This window comes from Pelophylax lessonae (assembly GCF_965119305.1).
Source record: "Pelophylax lessonae genome assembly, chromosome: 6".
NCBI lineage: Eukaryota > Metazoa > Chordata > Amphibia > Anura > Ranidae > Pelophylax > Pelophylax lessonae.
The window spans coordinates 63,960,062-63,986,824 of NC_138773.1; the positions used below are offsets into that span (position 1 = coordinate 63,960,062).

A 26,763-nucleotide genomic window follows, 5' to 3' on the forward strand; every position below is an offset into this window, starting at 1 on the left:
AGATCTGCTCTGGAGAATGTGAAACCACACCTGCTTTAAACATTGCAGAATGACCCCAAAAGCCAGAGAGAAAGGCAGGCAGCCCAATCGAGGACAACCGCCCTGGGAAGAGAGACTGGGACTTCCAGAAGGGGGAGACAGCGTGCCGGCGGGCTTCCTATCTGGCGGCCTCTTCTCAGGCTCAATCCTAACAGAGATCAGAGCAGTTAAAAGGATACTTCAGCCCACACTGTGCCCTTAAATCATCAAAACTACTTTGTAATGTGCACAGAAGTTAAAGCATATGTAAACCCAACATTTCATATTCCTGATCTGTGCCTGCTGTACCAAGTACTTGTTTGAAAAAGTATCCCGCTCTCTTTGTATTGCTTCCTGTATGTGAAACACCTGATGTTCCATACAATCACTCTGCTCGCCTATCAAAAACTGACCAGTGTAGGCCTACACTCCTTCAATGATCATACTTGTGCCGACACACGCTCTCTGCACAGCCATTCACTGGGAAGATCAGTGCAACAGGGTATAGGATCATAAAAAAAAAAAAATGTATTTACAACTTTTTTTTTTTTCTTGTATATGTATAACCAAAAGTTTTGCCTTTAAATTCTATTTCGAAGGTGAGGGTTCACTTTTTTTTTTTTTTAAAGTGAAAGTTCACCTTTACAGAAAATCTGAGGTGATCTTACACTGGACCCCCTCACGATCCCCCACTGTCAGGCACAGGGACACTGCTTTAGCCTTCCGAGGATTCTAAATCACCGCGACCTAATCTCCTATCCGTACCTCTCAGCATGTACAGATCGGAGGCATTCTAATTGGTCAGCTCTGTCACATGGACCGAGCCGAGAAGACGGGCTAGACTAATTCTGATTGGTCAGCGCTGTCCATCTGAAGGTGCTGACCAATTAGAATGCCTCCTGTCCATACACGCTGAGAGATACGGATAGAATAAGCCAGGGTGATTTCGAATGAAGGTGAGGAAAGAAAGCCAGGAGGATTTTAAATCCCTGGACCGGTGAAGTGGCGTCCCGATGCCTCACAGCGTAGGATCGCAGGACTCGCAGTACAATGGGACTGGGGTGAGGGGGTTCAGTGTACGTTCACCTTACAAATTTTCTGTAAAAGATGAACTTGCCATTTAGCCCAGGTTCACACTGCTCCGACATGAAAGTCGCAGGACTTTGGATCTGACCTTGCTCTACAACTTCAGTCTGTCTTTGAGCCGACTTATGTGACTTTACACTCTATGGCATTTGAGCCTAGGTTCACACTGAGGGCGGGTTTGAAATGGCACGAGTTCAAACCAGCATTTCAGTCCAACTTCAGGGGCGATTTTACAGACCTCTGTGTGGGTTCCTGCACAGATGTCTATTGAAGTCACCAAAAGTAGTGCAGAAACTACTTTAAGGATTAGTGCGGCGCCGAAGAGACGGCATCGCACTGATTTGGACTGTGCCATTGCTGGCAATAGTCTCCGATTTGGCATGTGATTTGACATGTTAAATCATCTCAATGTGAATGTGGGCAAAGTGGTATCAAAGTCGGACCAAATTAGAGCAGGAAGCTCTAAAGCATGGGTGTCCAACCTTTTGGCTTCTTTGAGCCACATTGAGCGTAGAGAAATGTTCTCGGGCCGCATATAAAATATATACTATAGTTAAGGTATATAAGTAATAAAACGCTGCCGCGCCCTTCCTGCGCTGCTACGTTCCCCCACCAGCACTAATTTAGCACAACTAGTGGATGATCCCCTCCGAGGCAGCCTCTGCCTACAGTTAGTTGGAAGCCGCTGTGGCTGTGCCCCCGACTCGACTTCCTTGCTCCCCAGCAAAAAAAAAAAAAATTGTCAGGGGGCAGTGGGCCGCATTGCCTGCGGTTCTGCGCCGCATGCGGCCCCCAGGCCGCAGGTTGGACATGCCTGCTCTAAAGTCAAACAGATTTGCGTAGTATCAGTTAAGATGGCTCTCATAGATAAAACAATTTTCACATGTCATCCAACTTGTGCTCTCACAAGATGGATCCTATGTGTCACCAGGGTACCATTTGATTTTCTTATCTCCAGTGTTGTAGCAATTTACCTCCAACCCATTAGACCAAAACACTATAAAGCTATAAAACCCAGTGTTGCTAATTTCCTGGTGATAATCGAGATACGAACATTAACGTAATTGATGAATGCACAAAGAAGCAATGGTGTCTTGCTTTAGCTGCCAGCACGCCAACAAGACAGACCATTAAAATATTTTACATTTGTAGTGATGGAGATCAGGAACCTTTGTCCGGTTTTTCTGGTGAACTGCACCCTCGCTGGGGAGATTTCCTCACCATGACCGGAAATTAGGAAATCTCTCTCCAGTGAGGGACACAAGCTAAAAACGCCTGAACAAATGTTCTCATTCTCCCTCAATAGCCAAAACCAACAAATATACTTTGGCTGGACTTGGATCTAGAAGGGTGCATGATATTTTTGACCAATCAGGTACATTTATGATCTAAACAGAAAACACAAAAAGAAAAATGTATTGTGACAATCCATTTGAAACAATAGGGCGTCCACCAAGGCAGAGGGGTGACCGGGAAATTATTTGCCTCCTGGCTGAACTGGGTAATGATCACTTCATGTATAAAGTAGCCTTACTTGACAAACTGTTTATACTAACAGAGCCCAATACACAAGCTGTTGTAGATTTGATGGTTTTTGTATGAAAAAAAGAGGCGGCACTAGTCATGTGACACTTACACAGACTCACACAGGCAGTATGGGCTGAACCTCACAGCTCCATCTTTATTGGGGAGACCAATGCGCTTCAGAGAGTCCGTTCGCAGGTGCAAGAAGAAGTCAAAGACCTTTTGGTTTTGGGGGGGGGGGGGGGGGGGGAAGAAAAAAAAAAAGTGTTAAACACACAAAAGATGTTTAGTCTGGTTACGAATTTCCTTGTAGAGCGCTATATGGACTCATCACACAGTGCTCGGAATGACATGGCCTGACCTGTAGTCTGATGCTGCTGGAGATAGGAGAGCTGTACAGGTTCAGGTAGTGAAGCTGAATGTGGTTGACCAGCATTTCATACACACGTATGGCATGACTGGCAGGGAGGATGTATAGCTTGGTCTGCAAATAAAGAGAAGTTCAAATAACTACCATAAAATAACTATTGCCTTAATACACATCTAGAGAGAAAATGACTGGTTTGTACCTGAAGGATGACCATTAGGCCCAACACAGATGTTTTTACATCTTCCAATGATGATGCATCATGTTTATAGTCCGCAGGAAGAGACAGGGATCGAGTCACAACCTTAAGAAAAAAAAAAAAAGGAAGGAGGAGGATATTTTCTTGAAGCTGAAAACGAAACATTTTTATATTCTAGAAGAGGGAGGATTGATTTCCCTGCACATTATGAATTGGAGGCAGGACTGGATTCTAATGCTGGTGCCTGTAGACATGCAACCTTTAGTGTCCAAAGCAACATCCCCTGGGATGGATCAATGCTCAACACAGAAGAATTCCCCCCCCCCCCCACCCCCACCCCGACTGGTCCTAAGCTTTATTAGTATCATGACACAACGCGAAAATACATCTATATGAGATGCCTGTATTTTTTGCTGCTCACGGATTTTAAGTGTCATTTGAAAAAAAAGAAAAAAAATCCGCTTCTAGGTGCAAGCCAAATGTGGAGATTCACCCCAGGCACAGATGTGCCAATCTGCTTGCATGTTCTCTGCAGGTTTGCAAGCCTTTCCTCCTGGAATTCCCACTTTCTCACACTAAAAAAATAGGTAACCCGACTTCTGACTAAGCACCACCCCTAGAATATATAAAAGCAGAAATCCAGTGAAAAAAAAATAAAATTACCCATTAAAAATGATAAAATAGCCAGCTTTTGATGCACTAATCACATTTAATCCAGAAACTTCCCCCAGAGTACATTTTTCTGCCATTAGAGATCTTGTGCTAGGATAATCATTCAACCCTGCTGAACGCTGGCCATCCTGGACCCACACCAGCCTATGACTGGACAGTGAAAGGAGAAGCAGTGTAGTGATGAGCTCATTTCGCAGTCAAACTGCCTTCTCTGCTATCAGAAGAACCATTAGGCTTCTTGTACTGCTTCTTTCATTCACACTCCAGCCTGGTCGTACAATGACTGCAGGAGGCTGATACCAGGTCAAAATTCAGATACTTACACTACCTGCATTAAAAAAAAGAACCCCAACATGTAATCAAACTAAAGTACTTTCAGTAAAAATTACCAGAAATAATAAAAAAAAAAAAAAATACAAAAATTGATGTATTGATTACAGAGCTGCATTCAGTTGTGTCTTTTATAACAGCCCAATGTCCAGCTTTGTGTTTTGTGTTAGTGATGTTAAAGTGTATTTTTCCCCCATGCATTCTGGAAATTACTCCGGACTATCTTTTATGCAATTACAAAAAGCACATAAAATAAATGACATGACTGTAGAGAATGCAAAGCCTCACCCTTTCAATGATATCCATTAAACTGTTGAAATGGCAAGAGTGGCAGCATTCTGCCAAGTCAACCAAAAGTTGCGTGGCCAGTTTTCGGACTTGATGATCTTTATCCTCTGGGATTTGCGCCAGCTGGCAGGTCACCACCTTTTCTATTAGTTCCTCCTGAAAAAAAAAAAAAAAAAAAAAAACTGCCAGAACAATTCAAGGAGATGCCAAAGATACACAAACACACAATATATTGGTTTTAAAAAAACGTAATAAAGGACTAAATTGTCAGAGCACTATGGGTTCTCTAAATTGTCAGAGCACAGCAGTAACCTCCTTTCAGGTACTTGATTTCGAACTGAACTCTCATTTGCAGGTTTCTAAAAGGTGGATGAGGAAAAGGAATGAATCACTGGTGTTACTCATTCACTGGCAGGTGTAAATTTCAGCTTTAGCTATTCAGCTCTGTAGCCCTCTCTGTGTAGGTAATATGGAGAAACTGATGTACTCCTACAGTATAATACAGGTTTTACAAATCTATAAGCAATATACTGGTGATTCATAAAGAAGTATACATTTTCAACGCACTATAAAACAAGAACAGTTTAAGGATATTTTATGTTACCTGTAACAGAATTGCAGGGGAAGGTTTCAAGTTTTTTTTTTTTTAGAGACAGTCACAGATGTTCTATGTGTGCCCCCTTAGTCACACATCGAGCCAGTAACCCATTTCCGTCCAAACGCGAGTTAAGATACGCGGTTTCAGCTTCTCTAGATCAACAGGAAGCAGAGGGGCGAATACCTTGTGCTTTACGGACTCCCCACAGTAAAAAATAAATAAAAAAATCACAAGGTGTTAAGTCAGGACTTCTGGGTGACCATTGGGTCAATAGCATGTTGTAGTCCATGGCTCATCCAATCCATCGGTGAGGAAGATGTTCATCAAAGTAATTTCGCACAGCGCCTGACCAGTGGGATGGTGCACCATTCAGATGGAGAATAAAGTTGTCACTGTTGTCCTGCGACTGTGACATCTACCAACGACTTAACATATGCAGAAAAGAGCCTCCCCAAGATAGTTTGCACGTGAAAAAAAAAAAAGGGGCCGTACACTCTTTTTGGGACATAGCACAGAACACATTCACCTTAGGGGAATCTCACATTTCGCTTGTTTACCTGACCACTTACGTGGAATATAGCTTCAAATCGGTGAAAAATCAGCGATCAGCAAAATCGTAATTTTCAAAATTGTGCTGCACACAATTCAAAGCGCTTTGTCTGGTCAAGGCCAGTTCGGCTGCTCTCAAAATTCTCCAGACAGTGGGCTGTGAAATCTGCACTTCACCTCTGCTTTGATTTTCCCGGGTTTTGTTGAATTGCGGCGCAAACCCCAACGACGACTTCCAAAACACACGGTCATCCAAGACTTTTAAGTTTGCACAAACAGCTGACAGTTTCAAATTTTTTATGACAAATCTCAGGTTTTCTGGTTGGAGGTTCTTTTCCGAATCGTGATCGAAAATGCCACTGCACAACAGTTACAGATTCCATTTTGCTCAATTCAAGAACACAAACGCCTTCTCCACTGCATGCAGACACTGCTATTTTGACAGCACGTATGTCACATGACTAGTAAATCGCCTACATCACTTCCCTCGGTAGCGGGATACAAACTTTAGGAGTACATCAACCTAACTGTTCTCAGTTGTGGTCCGTGTCTTCAACAGTTACGGTTGTAGAACTGCCCCCGTAAAGGACTGCCAGTTGTTCACTCCTCGGGTCCCCCAGAGTTACCAGCACATAGCCAGGACAGACAAGTTCTTAATTCCTTCACTCGGCTCACTCCAATAACCAGTCCAGGGGTATTATTTAGTTTTGTGGTTTATTGCAAAATGGGGATAGGAGAAGGAAATAGTAGGATACTTCAATTTAACTATAGACAATGTTGATGACTACTATCTTCTGATACAGCCAGGCTGTCGATTCACCCTACCACTTTGGATGAATTTGGATTGAGTCTCTTTTCCTAAGATGACTCTGAACAAATCATCTTCAGGACACTCTCCCCAGTATCCTCTCTCTCTTCCTCTGCTGACACCTGTCCACTGACTATCCTATGAGCAGGGGTGGCCCCCCTCAGGTCAAGCCCCTTGACACAAGTTCCTGTACTCAAGATACCGTAGTCCCAGGATCTCCAATGTCTCCCCTCTCAGTCAGTTTTTCTGGACCTCATGGTTCAGATCCTCTAGTCCTCAGAATGAGCTGCGACTGCATGACACCTCTACAGAGGAGGAGGCAGCCGCCCCCTCGCTGCAGGACTCTGCTCTCCAGCCAAAGGCACTGCAGCACATGTGCTCCTGGCTTTTATACAGTATCCCAGAATGCACCGAGGCAACCTGCCCTCTGCCAATCACCAGGACTGTATCAAAAGCCTATGCACCCATGCGTCAGGTTTCCTCCCACTGTCCAACATGCCTCCCTATTGGACCAGTGTGAAACACTCTCTAGACTGAATGAATTGCATACTGAGCACAATGAGCAGACCTCACTAACAAATCCTGCTCCCTGATGGGCAGAGAGCTATATAGATTTACCTGCAGCTCCTCTGGTAAGCAGACACAGTTCAAAACTATACTTGCTCACTAGCACCTACCTAGGAGGGTGCTACACGGTTTTACAGCATCTGGAAACTGTATACTTCTTTATGAATCCCCCTGTATTTTTACCTTTTTAAAAACAATTTTAAAACTTTAGCCCTGATCATAAATGAAGAGACACAGTCACTTTATTTACAAAAGTCCTGACTCATCACCCACAGGTGCTAAACTGGTGGCCCTCCAGCTGTTGCGGAACTACAAGCCCCATGAGGCATTGCAAGGCTGACAGTTACAAGCATGACTAACAAGCAGAGGCATGAAGGGACTTGTAGTTCCCCAACAGCTGGAGGGCTGCCAGTTTGACACCCCTTAGTCATATATACCCATCTCCATGGTTCCTCATTGCCTTCCCACTGCAGGAGTCCACCCTGGATAAACTCCAATATTGTATGGGGTCAGTACTTACTTAGGTGGATAAAGTGACTGCTCTGCCATGTCAATGCTTCAGCAACACAAACAGTCACATAAAGGTAGGCAATGTGGTCCCCATACTCAGAAGCCCCATTACTTAAACGTTACGCAGCAAGGGTTCCAATGAAGTGGGGAGGAGCTTCTACATATCTATGGGGGGGGGGGGGGTTTGTTGACGCATGTCACTTTGCCCTAAATCGGTAAATGACTGTCTCTGAAGAAAACATATACTGTACATGAGACCAAATTGTCAGTTTTACAGAAAAAGGGAAACATACAATTATGTATAAATATATGAAAAAAAAAAAAAAAAAAACCACACTGTAAAGTACTAAGAGAACACAATATGTTGCCAGTTTTTTTGGCTTGCTGAGGACTTTCCCTCTAAAGGATGAACATCTGCATTCCCAGAAGTTTTATCACACAAAGTTTGCCAAAACAAACCTCATAAAATTGTCTGTTGATGCTCAATGCAAAGGATAGGACATCCAAGACTTTCATTCGTACAATACATCGAGCTTCATTCCTGGAAGAGAAATGATGCACCTTTGGTATTGATAAACAGGAACGAGTAAAGATGGCACATTCGTTATATCCAAAAAAAGACTCAAAAAGGTCTGACCTAAAAGAATGGAACCCCCCAGAAATACTTACCCTGGGCCGCCATACAAGGCCTGATATTGGCAGCTGAGGTAGCCTTCCTGAGCACTGCTATTTATGCATGAAATCCTGTACTGCAACAAGTCATGAGGATAAGAAGAGCATTTTATAGTGAGCAGAAATCTTCCAAAACAATTGCTGCACCGTCTTTTTCACATTGTAGGCACCAGTGTTAATTTTGGCAACAAACCTACATTTAGGCATAGTCTGGACTAAAATGCCATTTTAGTTTTAGTTGTATTTCAGTAATCTGAATTGTTTAAGTAGTATTTATTCGACTAAAATCCCTAGTACGTTTTAGTCAACTAAAATCGAATAGGTTTAGCTAAATTGTAACGCATTTTTTAGGCATTTCTCTAGAATTTCCAAACTCATTCTATACACTTGGGAGTAATAAAAATCAAATAGGTTATTATTTATGGTATTAGGTTTTAACAAACTACACTCTGGAGGTCTGATAAAGGCCTGTAATGCACACAGTGCTCTGGACGGTGGTCTGAGTCCTGTAATGCACACAGTGCCCTGGACGGTGGTCTGAGGAGGAGGCCTGTAATTCACACAGTGCTCTGGATGGTGGTCTGAGGAGGAGGCCTGTAATTCACACAGTGCTCTGGATGGTGGTCTGAGGAGGAGGCCTGTAATGCTGCATAGTGCTCTGGAGAGTGGTCTGAGGAGTCCTGTAATGCACACAGTGCTCTGGACGGTGGTCCGAGGAGGAGGCCTGTAATGCACACAGTGCTCTGAATGGTGGTCTGAGGAGGCCTGTAATGCACACAGTGCTCTGGATGGTGTTCTGAGGGGGCCTGTAATGCTGCATAATGCTAAGCATGCCACACCACTAAACACTCTATGGTCACTACCTTGCTTGCTGGAAGGGAAAACACTCACAGGCTTTACAGGCGGTGCTCTGAGGAAACCGGAGGTTCACATGGGTAAATGTCCCTTCCTCGCATTTTCGTTCAGTTTTCTTTTGTTGACGAAAATGTGTATTAATTTCCGTCATAGTTTGTCAACTGACAAAATTGTGGGGTAATTCATTAAGTTTTGGTCACGGACCACTGTCTTAAATGACAAAAATGTTTTAGCCAACTAAATTATTAGGTATGCACAACTTCTAAAAACAACATTAGCTGCAGGATGGGCATTTTTCAGATGGTGTGTCCCTCAATAAAAAAAAAATAATAATATGAAATAATGGAACTGTATTATTCAGTTTTCACAGGTCAACTGCAATGCTTAAAATGCATTAGTAAAACAGTTTTCTTTTGGATAGAATGGTGAAAGATTCAAACCTCTGTTTTTATGATTGTCAGTGTCCTGTTGGGGACATTTCCCCTCACTTCATGTGAGAAGACAAAAACATTTAAGAGGAAGTCTCTTCAACCTGAACAGATGAACCTCAAGAGATTTTCTCTCACTTCATGTTCTGGTGACAATTGAAAATGTTTCCATCTCTCTAATGTGGAAATTGGTCACCAGGACAAAAAACAGGATAAATCTCCCTAGCGGGGACACAGACTACAATAAAAACCTGATTTTTTCTAACTCCTACTCTATGCAAAAGTTCTTAGGAGATGCAATTTAATTTAGTCTATTTTTTAACCTTAAAAAGTGTTCGTTGACAATTACAGAAAAAATGTAAAAGGTGAAAATCATGCACCCCCCCAGTCTACTTACTTTCAGGGATGCTGAGCTATCAATACCCATGTAGCTGGTCAAGCAGTCCAGGGATTGGGAAGGGTGCACATTAGTTCAGCTTTACATTTTTTCCTGTGAAGGTGAAATTTAACGTGCATCTAAACCCAAAACGTAATATATTGCAGCTTACCAGTCCTTCGTTGTGATAGCTGCATTTGTTTTCTCTTTGCAGAAAAAGAACATTTTCAGCAAGTACACTAAATACTGGTTAATCATGTCAGAAATCCTTGTCGCCTTCTGTAGGCTGAGCGGATATATTAAACAATGTCATCTTTCTTTTAAATATTTGGCTATGTAATGGAGATGAAAAGGTCATGTTGGTAGCACATGGGGAAAACAACTTTATTTAAATTGACACTAAACGATAGTCCTATTATTCAAAAATAATCCATAACCCTCAGATCCAGAACCACTCCTACTGGGCAGCGTCCCGCTTTTGCGCTATGTAGCTCTGGCAACACTCCTTCCAAACATACAGCGGAGTGAACGTTGTCACCCTAGAATGGGTGTTATTCTCAGTGATACCAGGTTACAAATAAATAGCAAAGAAATGCACCAGACAACACCTTTGACAACTGGTTAACTGCAACATATCACATTTTTGTTAGTTATTTTGGTTTTAGATATGCTTTTAATCTGCTCCCATCTGGTGACCGCTTAGCAGGAATGTAGCAATATTTACTTTGCCCAAGATGCTGGACAATTGATCGGTAGAAAGGTACTAATGAAACAGCTCTGACCTGAAATACTTATCCATCAGCTTCTGCAGATCCTGTATCCATCCCTCCTTCCCCGGGTGGATGGACTGAGCTCTGTAGGTTATCAGGTTCACCACGGAGGCTGCCTAGAAAGACACCAAAACCATAAAAGATCAATGACCTATAGTAAGGTGGGAGAGGTCTTTATATGGGTGTTTATACTTCTGCTTAAGCCCTGTACACGGGCCGAATGTCGGGAGACATTGGCAGGGTCAATAAAAACTGGCTGCCGTTTGGTGTATGTCAGTCAGCCGGTCCGACAGAAGCCGGCCTGTTCTGTTGGATGAGCATGCTGGAAAACCAGCAGTCGACCATCTCCCAATCCGCACCCTCAGCCAAAGTATTTTGGCAGGGGGGCCATCTTCCTACCAGAACACAACAGCCCAGAAGGGGAAATCGCTGTACTAACGTTGGCTCCGACCAGACTGTTACTGTGTACCAGGCTTTAGTGGCCTTTTAACAACACGGCTGAGTACTGTCTGGTACTTTATTTGCATAAACAGTGACATTTTCATGTCAAGCCTTTGGGGGTTATCCTTTCTTAGTCCAGTACTGCCTGGACTGAAATGAGAGGAACCCACTTGAAAGCTTGTCCTGAAAATTTAAATGCCAGTGCAAATCAAATAAAAAAAATAAAAATGTATCAGCCAGTACTTAAACTTAGAGGTTTATAAAAGTCTTTAGGGCCCATGCTGATGGTTGAACCAATAAACAGCTCATAGATACACCCGATTTTCTATACTCTACCATTTGTATAATCAGATGACTTTGCTAATATTCATATTACTCTGTTCTTGGAAATGTAATAGGCAGCTACCTCTAATGTAAGAGCTGCCAAAAACCAGCTACGGAAGTCTGAGGATGAAAAGTCATTTTTTAATCCAGGTGCATGCAGCATCTATGGTTTATCTTGGTGGGAACAATTGTAATTGAAAAGGTTTCCCAACGTATGCAATCACCATATCTTCTCATGGCTTGTGGTATCTGAACACATCCATAGACTGACAGCCAATCCATCATAATAATGCAAGTTGTTTAAGGCATATAGGTTTTTAAACATGCTAGGAATCACTGCGACACTGCAAGAGTTTGATGTCCATTCTAGGGTAGCCATTATGGACCCGATCCTTGATATGCCATTAAACTGAAGGGAGGATTTTGCAACCTATGGCCAAGCTGGCCTTCTACAGGATAATGAATCGGAAACTCACAGGCCGATCATCAGAGTGTCTCTCCACCAGTTCAAAAAATCTCTCCCCATCCCCATGGAATTCATTCTGGTCATAGAGCTCCTCCACTGCGGTCAGCAAATTGTGTATGGCAGCCTTCAACTCCTGACTGCGCAGCACCTGAAAATCAGCAAAGACGACATTGTGTAATAAAGGAAGCCCACAGATCTAAGAGACGTTCCAGTAATTTAAAAATTAATTGCTTGAATGTTTGCATAAACGACACTACCGGGACCATACAATCTTTCGCACCTAAGCAGGATAACAGGGACAAAAAAAAAAAAAAAATTTAACACAAAACCAAACCATTCACTCCTAAAACATCAATGCTTACTACAACAAGGTAGCAGATCTTCATGTTTATTACTGGACAACCCAGACAATTTAGATTCTTTGGATCCTGACTGAATCCAAAACTTTTTAGTAATCATTTCATCGATTGCCAATCTAATTGTTAGACCAGGCATTCCAATCTAATTGATAGACCAGGCAGTTATCTTACGTGCGTCGGGACAAAATGATGAAAAAGTTATGTTGTCTATGTCTGCAACACAAGCACATTTCCCTTTTTTTTTTTAAAAAACTTCAATGTACAGAAAAATACCCTTTGAACTACCAGAAATGCAGTCAGCTGACAAATCACAAGGAATGGTATCAGCCCTGCCCAGTTGTATTCAACTGAACTACACAATACCTCTCCTCATCTCCACAAAAGAGGGAATGTGCTCTGTAGTCCAAGAGAAGAAGTGGGGGGGGGGGCTAATTAGACTGCTTGAGAGAAGACTGTAGGAGTGCACAGGACAGCCCTGGACGTTTCTGAGGATGAACAGGTTTTTATTTGCATTTATTGAACAAGTAAAATGCTTTTAGTAGTATGTTTTTTTTTTTCTCCATTAAAAACTTTTTTTGCAAGTACAAAAATGTGCATTTATTTTTTTCTTTCTGAGGTGCCTGCAGAGCATTGTACCTGCGATGAGCACAGGGTGCAGATGCTGGAACATGTTACATGTTCACCCCTAAAAATAGGCATGTTCCAAAGGTGAGCTTATGCTTTAAGCTGAATCTCTGACCTTAAAAGTCTGTGGGTGATGAATCTCATTTACTAAGAACTAGAATATCAGTTTGGGAGTGCACTGACCCTTTAAAAGCTGAATTTCCCTTTAAAGCACACCGAGTTAAGCCCAGCGAGGTGCATGACACCTCCTGGGCTTATCTCGAATACTTCTATCTGATCGCTTTATAGCATTCCTGGAAGACACCGACCCTTAATTCCAGGAGAGCCCTGCTAATCCTTCTAAGATCAGCATCTTGAACAGGAGAGTTTCTGCAGCTGCTATGTCCACCCCTCCCCCCTCCTGTCCAATCACAGAAGCCTATTATGTGAACACCTTCACAGAATACAAAGGCTTCTCTAAATGGGCAGTAGAGGGGAAGGGTGGGCATAGCTGCTCTATGTGCCTTTCTCCTCTCAGCCCCAAGCAGCTCCAGTGTAATTCCCAGCAGAGCAAAAAACCTGTCAGCTATTAATAGAGATAAGCCCAAGAGATGTCATGCAGCACCTTGGACTTCACTCAGTGTACCTTCACATTTTACAAAGTGAAGGAATTCCTGAATTCAGTTTTAAGACTGGGTTCACACTAATGCAAACTGGATGCGGGGAAATTCACATGTCAGGAGTCCGTGAAAGGCACTCAGTGGAGGAGGTTCACACAGCTCCGGGACATCTGCAGAGTGAATTGCACAGGAGTCCTGTGTGTCTTCTGATCTGTTTCAGGTCCTAATTCAGCCAAAAATTCGGACTGATATCGGACCTGAAACAGTGAAAAGACGCACTGGACCCCTGCTGTGAGCCGCTCTGCATGGGGGTGTGAATCCAGCCTAAAACTGAGTATACACTTGAGTTGAATGAAAAAACCCTCAGATTCCCACATCCACAAAAGCAATATGGATGCAGAGATCTCCCCCCCCAACTGCACTACTGTTTCCTCCCCCATTAACATAGATCAATGCCGTACCCATTGGCTCTAACGCAGGGTACAAAGACCGAAAATCAACTGGTATTTGGGATCTGGTATTCAGGGGGAAAATCAGGATACACGTATACCCAGCTTAAAGTGGACCTGTACTGTGGAAGCTTGCCCAATGCCTGCACAGCCGATGTTTCCCTCATTAGTGACTTTCTATGCCTTGTTCTGCAATGTCAAAAAACAGAAGCACTAGGATGTCAAAGCCTTTTCATTCCTGAATATGTAAAGGCCATAATCATTTAATGAGCCAACTTTAACTTGTACGGCTGTTCAAGAGGAGCAAGGCTCCTCGAGTACCTGGAACATACTCGATACATACAAAATACCAAAAGTGCCAGACAAATGGTGAAAGAGTCCAAAACTATTTTCCTTGCCCAACGCATTTCGGGTGGATCATACACAGCCCCTTCAGAGCTCAATGACCTATGAAAACAGTCAGTTTGTTCAGGCCATTTTACTGGCCTAGTTTTCCCCATCCGATTTCCTTTCAAGCAGTAATCCTAAAAGGTTTATCTTCCATCCCCTTCCCTCAATAAGACTAAGATGTATATTGCATCTGCTTCCTGGAGTCCCATTCACTTGTGAAAGTTATTGAACCCTGATGAAGGAAAGAGTGTCTTTGCCAACGAAACTTGTTGGCTGATAAATATTTATTTTATGAATAATTAGGCACTTTTGGACTCTTACACCATTGGTTTGTCACGGATATGGAAACATGCCCTGTTCTGCAGTATATGTGAATGTGGCCATCTTGGAAGAAACATGGCTTTTGCATTCTCAGAGTCTTTATCAAGAAGAATAGTGAGCATCACCAAATCTCACTTTAAACCTTGAGACTAGAAGTCAGAGGCAGCAGTGATTTAGATCTCACACTGCAGATATACAGTTGTGAGGCTGTAGGCATGGGAGTGCCTAGGCACTAGGGATGGGCGAACGGTTCGGCCTGAAAATTTGTTTGGGCCGAACATTTGCCTGTCCGGCCGTTCGCGCACCCATGCATTTGCAGGGTGTTCGCCCTGACGAACAACCTGCAATGCACTGAGCACTGCACAGTGCATTCTGCACCCTGATTGGGCAAAGCTTTGCTGCTTCGCTGATCCAGAGATTTGAAATCCCCACAGCTCCTATCCATACTTCTCAGTGTACCGACAAGAGGCATTCCATTTGGCCAGCACTGTCACATGGACCCCGCTGACAAATCAGAACCGGCTACCTCTTCTCCACATTCAGCACATCCATAGGATCCACTGCTCGATCTCTGCCACTGTCAGCCCACCTCGTTGCAGTTACCTGGCGAACATCTATCTGACATCGGGTAAGAGTGGCAGGTCCGCGGCTGAGTGGTGTGTGAGGCGGAGGAATGGTGCGCTGAGCCTGGGCCAGAATTTCATGTGTCAGCCGCTCCCCATGCCACTGTTCCATTCTAGCCTGCCTGCCTGGGTGTCACTGCCCCTGGGGAAGGTGAGTGCAGACCGAGCCCATCCTCCCGTGGCTGAGGGAAGGGCACCAACCTACAAATAGTTGGGGGGGGACAGTTTACCTTTAATTGGCCAGGTGTGAGAGACTCCCTCCCCCCCCCTTCCATAGACACGTGAGTGTGGGAGCAGAGCAGGCCATTTTCTGGGTGTACGTGAGGAAGGTGGAGGTGGGAGAGTGCCACACTTCTGGAGGATTCCTCTGTACACAATATAGAGCTGAGGGGACCTCACTTTACATATACACATCTACTCAAGGCTTTCACTCTCTCCCCCTCCCCCCATCTCCACCTCCATTTCTTTTTTCCTATTTCCCTTTCTTGCTTTTTTTCTGGGCGCTGGGCAGCTGATTTGAAAAACTGGCTCCTAACTTTTTTAGCTGACTCCTAGAGTCAAAAAAAAAAAAAATTTGTCAAGCCCTGAGCTGACCCAAGGCCACCAGCCTTTTTTTAACCTCAGTCAGACTACATACTATGCAATGTGCACCCACAAACTGCACAAGGAGCGATTTCTCTAGATCAGACTTCACACATGTCATTCGGCTATGCCCAGAAATTGCCAGGTACTGGCGAAAGGTTTTAGATTTTCTGTCCAGAATATTTCTCACACCGATGCCTTTAACCCAAGAGGTGCCTTCTAAGTATCCTTGATGGAGGAGCTTTGGCCCCAATATAGGAGAATATTAATGAGAGAAAGGGTGGGATGGGGTGTAAGCAGGGTTGGGGGGCCCATCAGGAAGGCAGTACGGGGTCCCATGATTTCTAACAGCAGCCCTGGATGCGAGACAAGCTGTTTTCAATATTTTTCTCTTTTATTGCAACCCTTTAGAGCACCTGATAATGAAAATGACTCTGCTCTGTAAATTGTATTTATACCTTTTGCAATAAAGTAAAAAAAAAATAAAAATAAAAAAAAAAATTATATATATATATATATATATATATATATATATATATATATATATATATATATATATATATATATATATATATATATATATATATACACACACACACACACACACACATACACGTGTGTGTGTTTTGCAAGTGCTTGACAATTGGTTCCCTTTAGCAGTTAAGTACCTGCAGCTGCTGGAATAACCTTTCGATGACAGCCAGGAGGACATCCCACGTTGCCGCCTGCAGTTCTCTCCCATACTTCTTTATGAGTCTTGTGATGGACAGGACAATCTCATAAGAAACCACAGCATTTGGGCAATTCATAGCCTAACCAGAAATTTAAATAAAATTAATGAGAAGTTCTGGCATTACAAAAAAGCATGGAATGCAAACTGTTCAGTTCAAACTTTAGACAAACTGTACACAAAAGAAAGAAAGAAAAAAAAAAAGATCAAGTGAAGTAATGTCTGCTGCCAGGTCTTTTTATTAACCGTGATTGCATAAGAATCCACCCCCCCTCCCTAACAGTGAAGGGTAGAGGTTTGAGCAGAACAGCCTGGGACCCAACATTCTTCACATACTACTATGGAATATACACTAGGAGGCCAGTGACAAAAAAATGTTTTCCACAAAATCAGTGTCCATGTGAAAAAATGAAAAGAATTCTATTGTTATCTCCACAGTAATAGCTTTACAAAACAGTGCTCAATATGTATGTGAAAAAAATCAGAGCCCTCTGGATAAAGTCATTGACGCAATGCGTATGGTGGAGCGCCACTTGACAGCGGTGATTTCAGTTGAGAGCAGTAGCCCCATTCTGTGGCATATAGGGTAATTAATTTATAGAAGAAAGGTATGAGGTCATCAGCCTGCTGCCTCTTTTGTAGAGATGTTGCCATACACTGGATAGGAAACGAGAGGAGTTGGGAGTGGGGCTTCATGTGGTGGATGCTAGAACTGTAAATAGGAGTACATGTTAACATTTGCCTGGAGTTCCACTTTAGTCCATTGGGGTTTAAGCTGATTGGTAGACATGCGCTTAGATGAAAGAGGAACTTTACTTTAGAAAAACTTTAACAGGCAGGTTCTTATTGCAGAAGGGACATACTATGGGGTTAATTTACTAAAACGGAGAGTGCAAAATCTGGTGCAGCTGTGCATGGTAGCCAATCAGCTTCTAGTTCAATTAAAGCATAACTAAAGGCAAAACTTTTCTTTTAGTTTTGGATAGAGCGGAGTAGGATTAGAATGCTTGTCAGATTTCATTGCTGTCTGTGTACTACTTTAGGGATATTCTCCCTCTCTTTTTGTCCTGTTTACCATTATCATTCTCAAATGCTGGGCTGCCACCAGAAAAGTAACAGAGGAGAAATGGGGACACTAGTTATGGGGACCTGGGGGTCCCCAGGAAATTCCATCAATATGCAGGGATCTCCTCCCACTTCCTGTTTGCTTATGGGACAGGAAGTGAAGGGAAATCTCCACAATATATCACAGATGGCAAAAAAAAAAAAGAAAATCTGACAGGTTGTAACTCTCCTTTGCCATATCCCAAATTAAAAAAGTTTTGCCTATAGTTCTACTTTAAGCTTAGACAAAACACCTGGAAGTTCTATGCAGAACTGCACCAGAGTTTGCACTCTCCAGTTTTAGTAAATCAACCCCTGTGTTCTTCTACATAAAAGACTTACCATCCTGCTTGCAAACTTTTTTAGAATGTACACAGAGCCGCAGTTCAGTGTACGATTTGTCATGCCAGTGAGATCAATTGTCTTCTGTGAGCACGCAGGAAATTACACTGCCCTGGGCAAGCCAGTTTGAGATGGACGAAGATTCCCCAAAAAAAGACAGAGCCTAGAAGTCGGGGCCAGAAAATGATCTTGCAGATGTCGCATAGCTGGAGGGGAGGCAAGTATAGCGACTTCAATGCTGCTTTAAAGGCTTGTTTACACTACACTGGTTTCTGAAAAGCCATCTGCATAGGATCTTTTTTGAGAAAGCAGTAAAGAAGCAGCTGACAAGCAATCATGGAAGATACTACGGCCCCGTGAATTACTTTTTTTTGGACAGCTAAAAAGGGGTTTTTAAATGAGGTTACTGCACCGCAACCACAAGCCTAGTGCTTGGCTCGCAAGTGTGGTGCCAGTCCTATTCACTTAAATGAATAACGTTTGCCAGCAGGATAGCCCAACGAACGTGTCAAAGGGATAACTCTGGCCGTGCCAGGAAGCAAAGTATCCCAGCCAAACCATGTGTACCACCCTGCCTATTTTTTCCACCATGTGTCAACTAATTATAAAGAAGCACCAAGCGCGGGGTCTTCTGCAACAATGCTAAACAGGCAGAAAATCATATACAGTATAAAAAAAAAAACAAACACACACACAGTTCTGGCTAAAAAATGCACCTTCAAACCAGAGCAGTGCCTCACATTACTTTTTTCTGCCACCAGAAGTCCTACATCCAGAAGACTAAGGACTTAATGTGAGTGCAGGGTGTCAAGGGCCCACCTCCTGCATGTTCAGGATATTGATGCAGAGAAAGATGCTGATATGATGTCATTTTTATTTTCTGCATTAGTAAGAACCAACTAGCTTGAAGAAGCCCCAAAGTGGGAGAGGACCCAGCAGCATCACTGGGTTATCCAGAAGATAGGGAAAGGTATTAAAAAAAGAAAAAACACCACAGCAACACAATGGAGAAAGGGGGAAGAGTAGGTACAAAAGGCAAGGAGAGCCTAAATTTGAACTTTACCAACATACTTCTAATCTATATACATTAAGGAATGATCTGGTTGGTTGTTCCAGCTCACACATTAAGAGTCTCAACTTACCTTCAGAAATGAGGGTAGCACAGATATCGGAGAATTCTTTAGACAGAAGAGCCTGTGTGCTCCCCAGAGCCCCATCCCAACAAAGAAGACAGCTCCTCTCAACAACGGGGCATCTTCCCAATACACCCTGAAAAAAACAAGAGACCACAGAGAAAGGGTCAATTGTCTGCATGCTTGACTGTTGGATAAGCAAAAGAGTGCATGAGGCAAGCAGTGAACACCTTTCCTGAAACTAGAGAATACAAATACAAACTATGGTTCCTGGAGCTCTTTGTGCCTGAAATCTCTGGCGCTCACTGGTTATAGCAACATTTCCATATTATCCACTGGATATATGGCTGATAAGCCACTAAAAGGACTACTATTAAGATTTAGACCACACAGCTTTGCATCGTGAGAAGCACTGAAAAGGATGAACAGAGCAAGTATGGCTGCCCCATAGATAACGATCATTACAAATTACAGAAATAAAAAATTCTAACAATAAGATTTATCGCTAAAAAGATCAAGCTTACCTCTTTTGCATGTCTATCTGAACTCTAGTTAAAAACCCCAAAAGTTATCTTTACAGTATGGCTCCCCCACACTACAAGGGTTACATGCTCATTTTTTTCTTCAGGGGTTTAGTTCTACTTCCTTTATTTCTTACTCTGACAGCCAGCGCTTTCCTCTCTTTCTGGCAATTCAGGTTATGGGTGGGCCCCTTGTGCTCTCATGTAGACTGCAAGACCACAGGTCCTGCTTTGTACACAATGACATCAGAATGAATAATGGAGTCCCAAATAGAAGCTGCTTTGGGCTACCGGCTGTGCAGGCAGAAGGAAGTCCGAGGGACGAGGAGCTAAAAGCAAGTAAAACTGCTTTTTTGTTCCCTCTAAAACAAAACAAGCTTTTAACGCTTGCAGTAAAGTGGGAACCCCACTGCAAGAGTCAATTTAGATTTTTACCTGGAGTCCAGCTTGGAAAAAAAAAAAAAGCCTGCAGAAAGACTACACTGCCTTAACATTGGCTTTAACTAAACACTACCGAGACTTACTTGTCTTCCATGATGCGGCTCATGGTATAAATAGCGCTGTGACCCAGGTGTGTTCCCAAGAGGTTTCGCATCAGCTGATGGAACCAAAAGAAAAAAAAAAAAATAATAATTATTCCAGGCAGCTGAAAACTTGATTCAAATCGAAAGTCAAAAAAGCAGCAAGGGAAAAATAATCTGATCTGCAGACACTACACAAAGCCCCGTACACACGTACCGATCGTCGGCGAACGATCGGCCGTCTTTTGTCCCCGGGCTGTCGGTGTCTGTTGAAAAGTGCAAAGACAGCACAAGAATTTTGTCCGCCGACTACAGCCGACTGCAGAAGTGATGTCATGTGATGGTTAACTTTCCCTGTGTTTTTTCTTTTCTGAGCATGCCCAGTCTTGCAAATCTGCGGTCTGTCGGTCGAATTCTGTACTGACTGGCGAACAATCGGCCGCTCTGGTGTCGGCATACAAAAATTTTAATGCTTGCATGACAGATTCTTGTCGGCAGAATGTGCGCTGACGGCTGTCTGAGGCATCATACTAACAAGCGTACAATCGGCAGATCGGTCGTCGGCCGACGCTTGTCTGCCGATGATCGGTACGTGTGTACGGGCCTTAAGACTCCCATTCTTGCATCACATTCCCTTCCAGCAGTTGTGTATGTCATAAGACTGTTACTTCTGCACGGTGCAATATGTTGTGTCCAGAGTGGATCTGTTATGTAGACAGTGGTCCTTTTCCATTAGAGCATGGGTGTCCAACCTTTTGGCTTCTCTGGGCCACATTGAGTGTAGAGACATTTTCCCAAGCCGCATATAAAATATATACTATAGTTAAAGGTATATAAGTAATAAAACGTTGCTGCGCCCTTCCTGCGCTGCTGCGCCCCCCCCAGCACTAATTTAACACAACTAGTGGATGATCCCCTCCGAGGCAGCCTCTGCCTACAGTTAGTTGGAAGCCGCTGTGGCCTTGCCCCCGACTCGACTTCCTTCCTCCCCAGCAAAAAAATAAATAAATAGTCAGGGGGCAGTGGGCCGCATTGCCTTCGGTTCCGGGCCGCAGGTTGGACATGCCTGCATTAGAGTGATATGCTGCTCAAACACATGAGTTTAAATGCAAAAGGCAGCATTTGACAAGAAATTTGACCTGCAACCCAAATGCACCTCAATAGGGCCTGAAGCATAATGCAAAGTAGGTCAAAAAAACGCAGCTTATAAAACAGTCATCTACTCTATTTCACTGAAGTCAAAGGGAATCTGCTGACCTGCATTTGAAACGGACATGAAATGCAGCAAAATGACGTCCATGTAAACAAACCCTACACACACTAACAGACTAGCATCAATCACCTTCCAGCAGGGCTCACACAGCTCTTTGACGTTAATGGTTCGGCACAGTGTGATGACAAATGTTGGGATGCTCTCCGACGGCAGACAGTTGTAGCACACCACAGCGTCCAGGACCTTTAAAGACACCTACAAATACAAACAGCTCAGATCAGGTGTCAAAGCAGTGCACCACAATTTTACCCTGAAATTCCTATTACTCAGTGTTATCTTGTGCATACCAAAAAAATTACATACCATTGCTTAAAGTGATTGAAATTTTTTTTTTTTTTTTTAAAAACAAATCGGTGTATACTTGCCTGTTGCACAGACCAGCCACGATGCTCCACTTCTGGTGTCCCCCACAGGTGCTCCTGGCTCCTTTTCTCACTTTGCCACCATAGGAAGTGGCTTCCTATGGTGGCACACCTGTGGGCTCGATCCCAAGCCACGCTGCCTCATCCACAGACAGTGCTTTGGCCCTGCCACAGGATTTGACTAACAGTAGTAGAAGCCAATAACTCTTACTGTCTCAAAGCCTGTGAGAGCTGCTACAGACAGGCACAGTGCTGGAGTGGGAAAAGAAACAAAGGAACCGCGCTCTTACATCCAAATACACATCACCATAGTGAATAGACAAATAATCTTTATATTAAATTACAGAAAATACATAAATTGTGAAGTCCATATATAATCTCACACGTAAATAACGTCCTCAGTGAGTATAGGAAAGGTTCCCCTCCACCAGCATGCAGACGTACTATACACTCACTAGATTGTATAGATATATACATTGATTGACCCCCTATTACAGGGAGTCAAATTACGAATATGAGAAAATACAAGACGTCATACATGAAGTCACAGGAATTCATTCAAACCGCTGCGGTCATCCATTTAATATGTATAAAATTGCGTATTCAAAGCTCCAGTTTTGCCATTTACACACTCATGGTGCAGTATTTCAAATCATTTAATCAAAAAAGGTTGTATTGCACCTACATCAAAGACCGGGATCAGCATGTATTGTATAGGAATTGCCGGTTTGCGCTCCACCTGCGTGCCATCTGACCGGAAATGACATATCTCAAACACCACCCAATGCCGTTTTGTCAGTCTATGTCTGATGTCCTCTTGGATTTTCCCATATGTGCAATTTGACTCCCTGGAATGGGGGGGGGGTCAACCAAGTCTGGTGAGTAGTGCGCCGGCATGCTGGTGGAGAGGAACCTTTCCTATACTCAATGGATGTTATTCCGGTGTGGGATTATTTATGGACTTCACAATTTTTATGTATTTTCTATCATTTAATTTCAATGAAGAAGTATTTGTCTATTCACTATTATTGTTTATTCATTATGGTGATATGTATTTTATGATGCAAGAGCATGGTTCCTTTGTTGGTTTTCATGGTATAGCGGTTTACACTTTGCAACATGCAGCTCTTTATTGTAGTTTGTTTTTTGATTTGCGTGGGTTTAGAAATGATTGGGTTGCCATATTTTCATTTACAGTGCTGGATAGAGTGAGGGCTCAGGTAAGTAATGGGGGGGGGGGGGTTGAGGATACATACTGCTATCTAAACATTTTTTACCTTAAAGCGGAGTTCCACCCAAAAGTGGAACTTCCGCTTTAGGTGGTCCTAACCCCCTGACATGCCACATTTGGCATGTCATTTTTTTGGGGGGGGAGCGGGTACCTAGTTTTGACAGGTGCCCGCTCCCACTTCCGCTCGGAGCGCCGCGGCGCCCTGAGCGGAAGTTCTCCTCTCCCCCTCCCTCCCTGCAATCTTCTGGGACATGTCAAAGGTCCCAGAAGATTGCCGGCCAATCACGGCGCGTAGCGCAACTCGCGCATGCGCAGTGCTTACCCGGCTGTGAAGCCGCAAACTGTCACAGCCGGGTGCCCACAGCAGTGATGCCGGCGCCGAGGGAGAGGATCGAGGCTTCGGGCGGCTGCATCGCTGGACCGTTGGACAGGTGAGTGAAATGGCTGGAACTCCGCTTTAATGCAAGGAATGCATTACCTGCTTGCCAACTCTATAACTTACATATACGGCGGCTCTGCTGTGCAGGATTACGTACACAGTAGGTGATCCTGTACTTCCAGGTCTGGGGCGTGCATGCGGTGACCCACTCCTGCTGTGATCATACACAGCGGGAGCTGATCTGCGGATACCATGGACTAAGCCCCCCCCCTCCAGCCAATCATTAGGCAGAGAGCCAGAACGGCTATCTGCCTATGTAAGCAAGGCAGTTTGCAGTTCTGTCAGTAGGGAAGGCATCGATCCTGTGTTCCTGCAAAGCAGGGATATGGATCCATGCCTTCCCCTAGTAAAAGCATCTCCCAGACAGTAAACAAGCACTGGCTAGGCACACAGTTAACCCTTTGATCGCCCCTGATGTTAACCCTTTCCAGCCATTGTCATAAGTACATATTTTTTAGCACTGATCACTGTATTAGTGTCACTAGTACCCAAAAAGTGTTGAAAGTGTTAGTTAGGTCCCTTTCACACTTGTGCGACTTGTACTGCGACTTGGGATTGCAAAGTCGCATGACATGTCATACCCCATGGTTTCCATTGAGTACCCTTCATATCTGGGTGACTTCAAGTTGCAGCATCTTCAAAGTAGTCCCTGTACTACTTTTGGTTCAACTGATACAACTTGAGGTCCATAGACCTAAAGATTACACAGGCATTGCTTCAAGCCCAGTCACAGTCACGACTTTCAGGTTGCAAAAGTGTTAAACGGCCCTTCATGTCAGATACGTCTGCCACAATATTGCAGTCCCGCTATAAGTCATAAGATCAGGGACTGATCACTTTATTATGTGTGTATACATATACCGTTCAGTCACATCTGGCTGTCACAATTTTATAGACTAGCAACCTGGTCACCATGTCTAAAACACAATGGAGCCTTTAGCACAGAATTTTATTTTATTTTTTTTTTTTTTTTCCCATGGTAGGTTTTTGCCTCAACCCTCCCAAATTGCTCAGCTTGGGACTAGAATGCACAATGTGATAGCATATGTGCATAGCCAATTTATGCTCACATATACGAGGGACAATTTAGCCTGGAGCCAATTGACCTACCAGTTTGTCTCTGGTGTGTGGGAAGAAACCAGAGTAACTGGGAAAAAAAAAAAAACATTGACACACAATGAGAATATGCAAACTACACGAAGATAATTTCTGGGCCTAGATTTGAACCAATGCTATAAGGAATAATTGCTATAAAGGAATACATGCTAACAACCACGCCACTGTGCCGCCCTTATCCTCATGAGGGTAGAGCCAATACCCCAGAGGTCTACTGTGTTCCCAGATAAGCAAAAAGAGTACAAAAAAAATAAAAATCGAACCTCGATGTCATAGGAAGATGTAGTCCGATTACAAAGCAGACAAATCATTCTGTGAAAAAAGAAAACATTACATTAGGGATGCAATTTACGCTGTGCTACAACAACCTGGAAAGCCAAGGATACATAACAAGACTTACTGCACCATAGGAGCAATGTAACGTTCCAGGTAACAGCTGTGAAACTTCACCAGATTCACCAGAACCAGCAGGAAATCCGGTGACAGGCCCACTTCCATCCACTGCAGTACAAACGCCGCTGCAAGGAAACAAAAAAAAAAACCAAGGGTGGGAAGAAGTATCTTAAAGCCTAAAGAGTTTAATCAGTTACATCATTTTCAGGAGCACCAAAATAACCATCTTACAGTCCTTTATAAAGCAACCACTGCCTAAAATGCATGTGTCAAACACAAGGGCTGCAGGCCGAATCTAGCCCCTTTCCAGGCCATTACATGTGGCCCCTCGCACCTCTCCTGTAGCTGCCCCCTTCCATTTCCACCCCCACCTTGTCTCAGTCTCAATTGACAGCAGAGAGGACGCAACTCCTCCGCCAGATCTTGAGCTTTTCTGTGCAGCCAGGGAGAGGGTCCTCTCTGCCCGTCGCAGCAGAAAGGAGGATAGAACTCCCCCCTACAGATCCCACGCACCTCTGTGCAGCCGCAGCATACCCTCATCTCTGCCTCTCCTGGTCTTAGCATTCAGCAGACTCCGCTGACTCCCACTCTCCTTAGTTCCTCTTACAGACCCTGCACATTCTGCTTCCCAGCTCCTACCCCAGCTTCTTCCAGGCAGCTGGTAAGTGGGTGCACTATGACAGACGGTTTGGGGACTCTTGACATCTGATGTAAGAGGGGTGGGGTGATCTTGACATCTAGTCTTTCAGATACAACTGGCCCTTTGAGAACAACCATAATGCTGATGCCGCCTGCAATTAAATTGAGTTGGACACTAGAGCTCGACCGATTATCGGCAAAGCCGATATATTGAGGGCCGATATGCACTTTCCCCGATATATCGGAATTGGCCACCAAGGTGACCGATATTGCCGATATGTCGGGAAAGTGCTTGTACCGGAGTGATGCCTGCAGCTAGAGGCATCACCCCGGGACCGGCGTCCATAGCCGACGGTCGGCTGTCTTCTAATGACGACCGATGAGGCTGAGAAGCCACTCGGCTGTCATTACAAGGAGCGGGAGGGGATGTCCCCCCCTTCTTCCGCGGCTCGCCCGGGTCTCCCATCCCACCGGGAGACCTGGGCAACCAGCCTGCACAGCCCCCGAAGACCCGATCAAAGCCGCATTCGGCTCTGATCGGGTCTTCATGTAAAAACCCGAAGTGATGTCATGACATCACTTCCGGGTACTGTCTGGCGCCAGATTAAAAAAAATGACAGCATTTAAAACAGCCAAACTTGGCGTTTTGAATGCTTTTAAGTGCAGAGGAGGGGTTTGGAGTCTTTTAGATCCCCAGATCCCTCCACAAGAGTACCTGTCATTTTTTGTACGAAAATATCGGCCAATACCGGTATGCATTGGCCATAATATCAGTATCGGCAACGAAAAACCGATATCGATCGATCACTATTGGACACCCTGGCCTACAGCATGCTGTAGAAAAGAACCCTTGCTCTCTGTGGGAAAGCAGCAGTCTCTCTGCAAAAGTCTGACATGTCTTCTTCGTGAGAATACAGCCCTGCATGTTTCTTCATTCCTCTGCCTATGTAGGGGGTTTGCCCTTTTCCTTCAATCAGCTCTCACACCGTACAAGAAAAAAAGAGGGCGCACCGGTCGGCCTGGGGCTCTGAGGAAGAGGCAGGTCCTCGAAATGAGTTAGCCAGTCTCTGCAAGGACTTCATATCTGTGATGTGACAATCCAGATGCTGCAACAATTAATTGTTGATATGCCTTTGTATTATCTTCATTTGAGTATGAATTTAC

At 43.9% G+C, this 26,763-nt stretch overlaps 1 protein-coding gene across 4 annotated transcripts in view; it reads right to left on the bottom strand.

Moving 5' to 3' along the window:
* TSC2 (TSC complex subunit 2) overlaps positions 1-26,763 on the bottom strand; it is a 105,687-nt gene that overhangs the window by 68,465 nt on the left and 10,459 nt on the right. For all 4 annotated transcript variants that reach the window (XM_082261066.1, XM_082261064.1, XM_082261065.1 and 1 more), the window contains exons 5-18: positions 24,968-25,085; positions 24,831-24,879; positions 21,489-21,614; positions 20,150-20,223; positions 19,114-19,240; positions 16,464-16,607; positions 11,859-11,996; positions 10,630-10,733; positions 7,976-8,057; positions 4,485-4,640; positions 3,198-3,299; positions 2,990-3,112; positions 2,741-2,847; positions 31-187 (exon numbers count right to left, since the gene is read on the bottom strand). In XM_082261066.1, the coding sequence (XP_082117192.1) occupies positions 31-187; positions 2,741-2,847; positions 2,990-3,112; positions 3,198-3,299; positions 4,485-4,640; positions 7,976-8,057; positions 10,630-10,733; positions 11,859-11,996; positions 16,464-16,607; positions 19,114-19,240; positions 20,150-20,223; positions 21,489-21,614; positions 24,831-24,879; positions 24,968-25,085 (1,607 nt within the window). The remainder of the gene's footprint in view (positions 1-30; positions 188-2,740; positions 2,848-2,989; positions 3,113-3,197; positions 3,300-4,484; positions 4,641-7,975; positions 8,058-10,629; positions 10,734-11,858; positions 11,997-16,463; positions 16,608-19,113; positions 19,241-20,149; positions 20,224-21,488; positions 21,615-24,830; positions 24,880-24,967; positions 25,086-26,763) is intronic.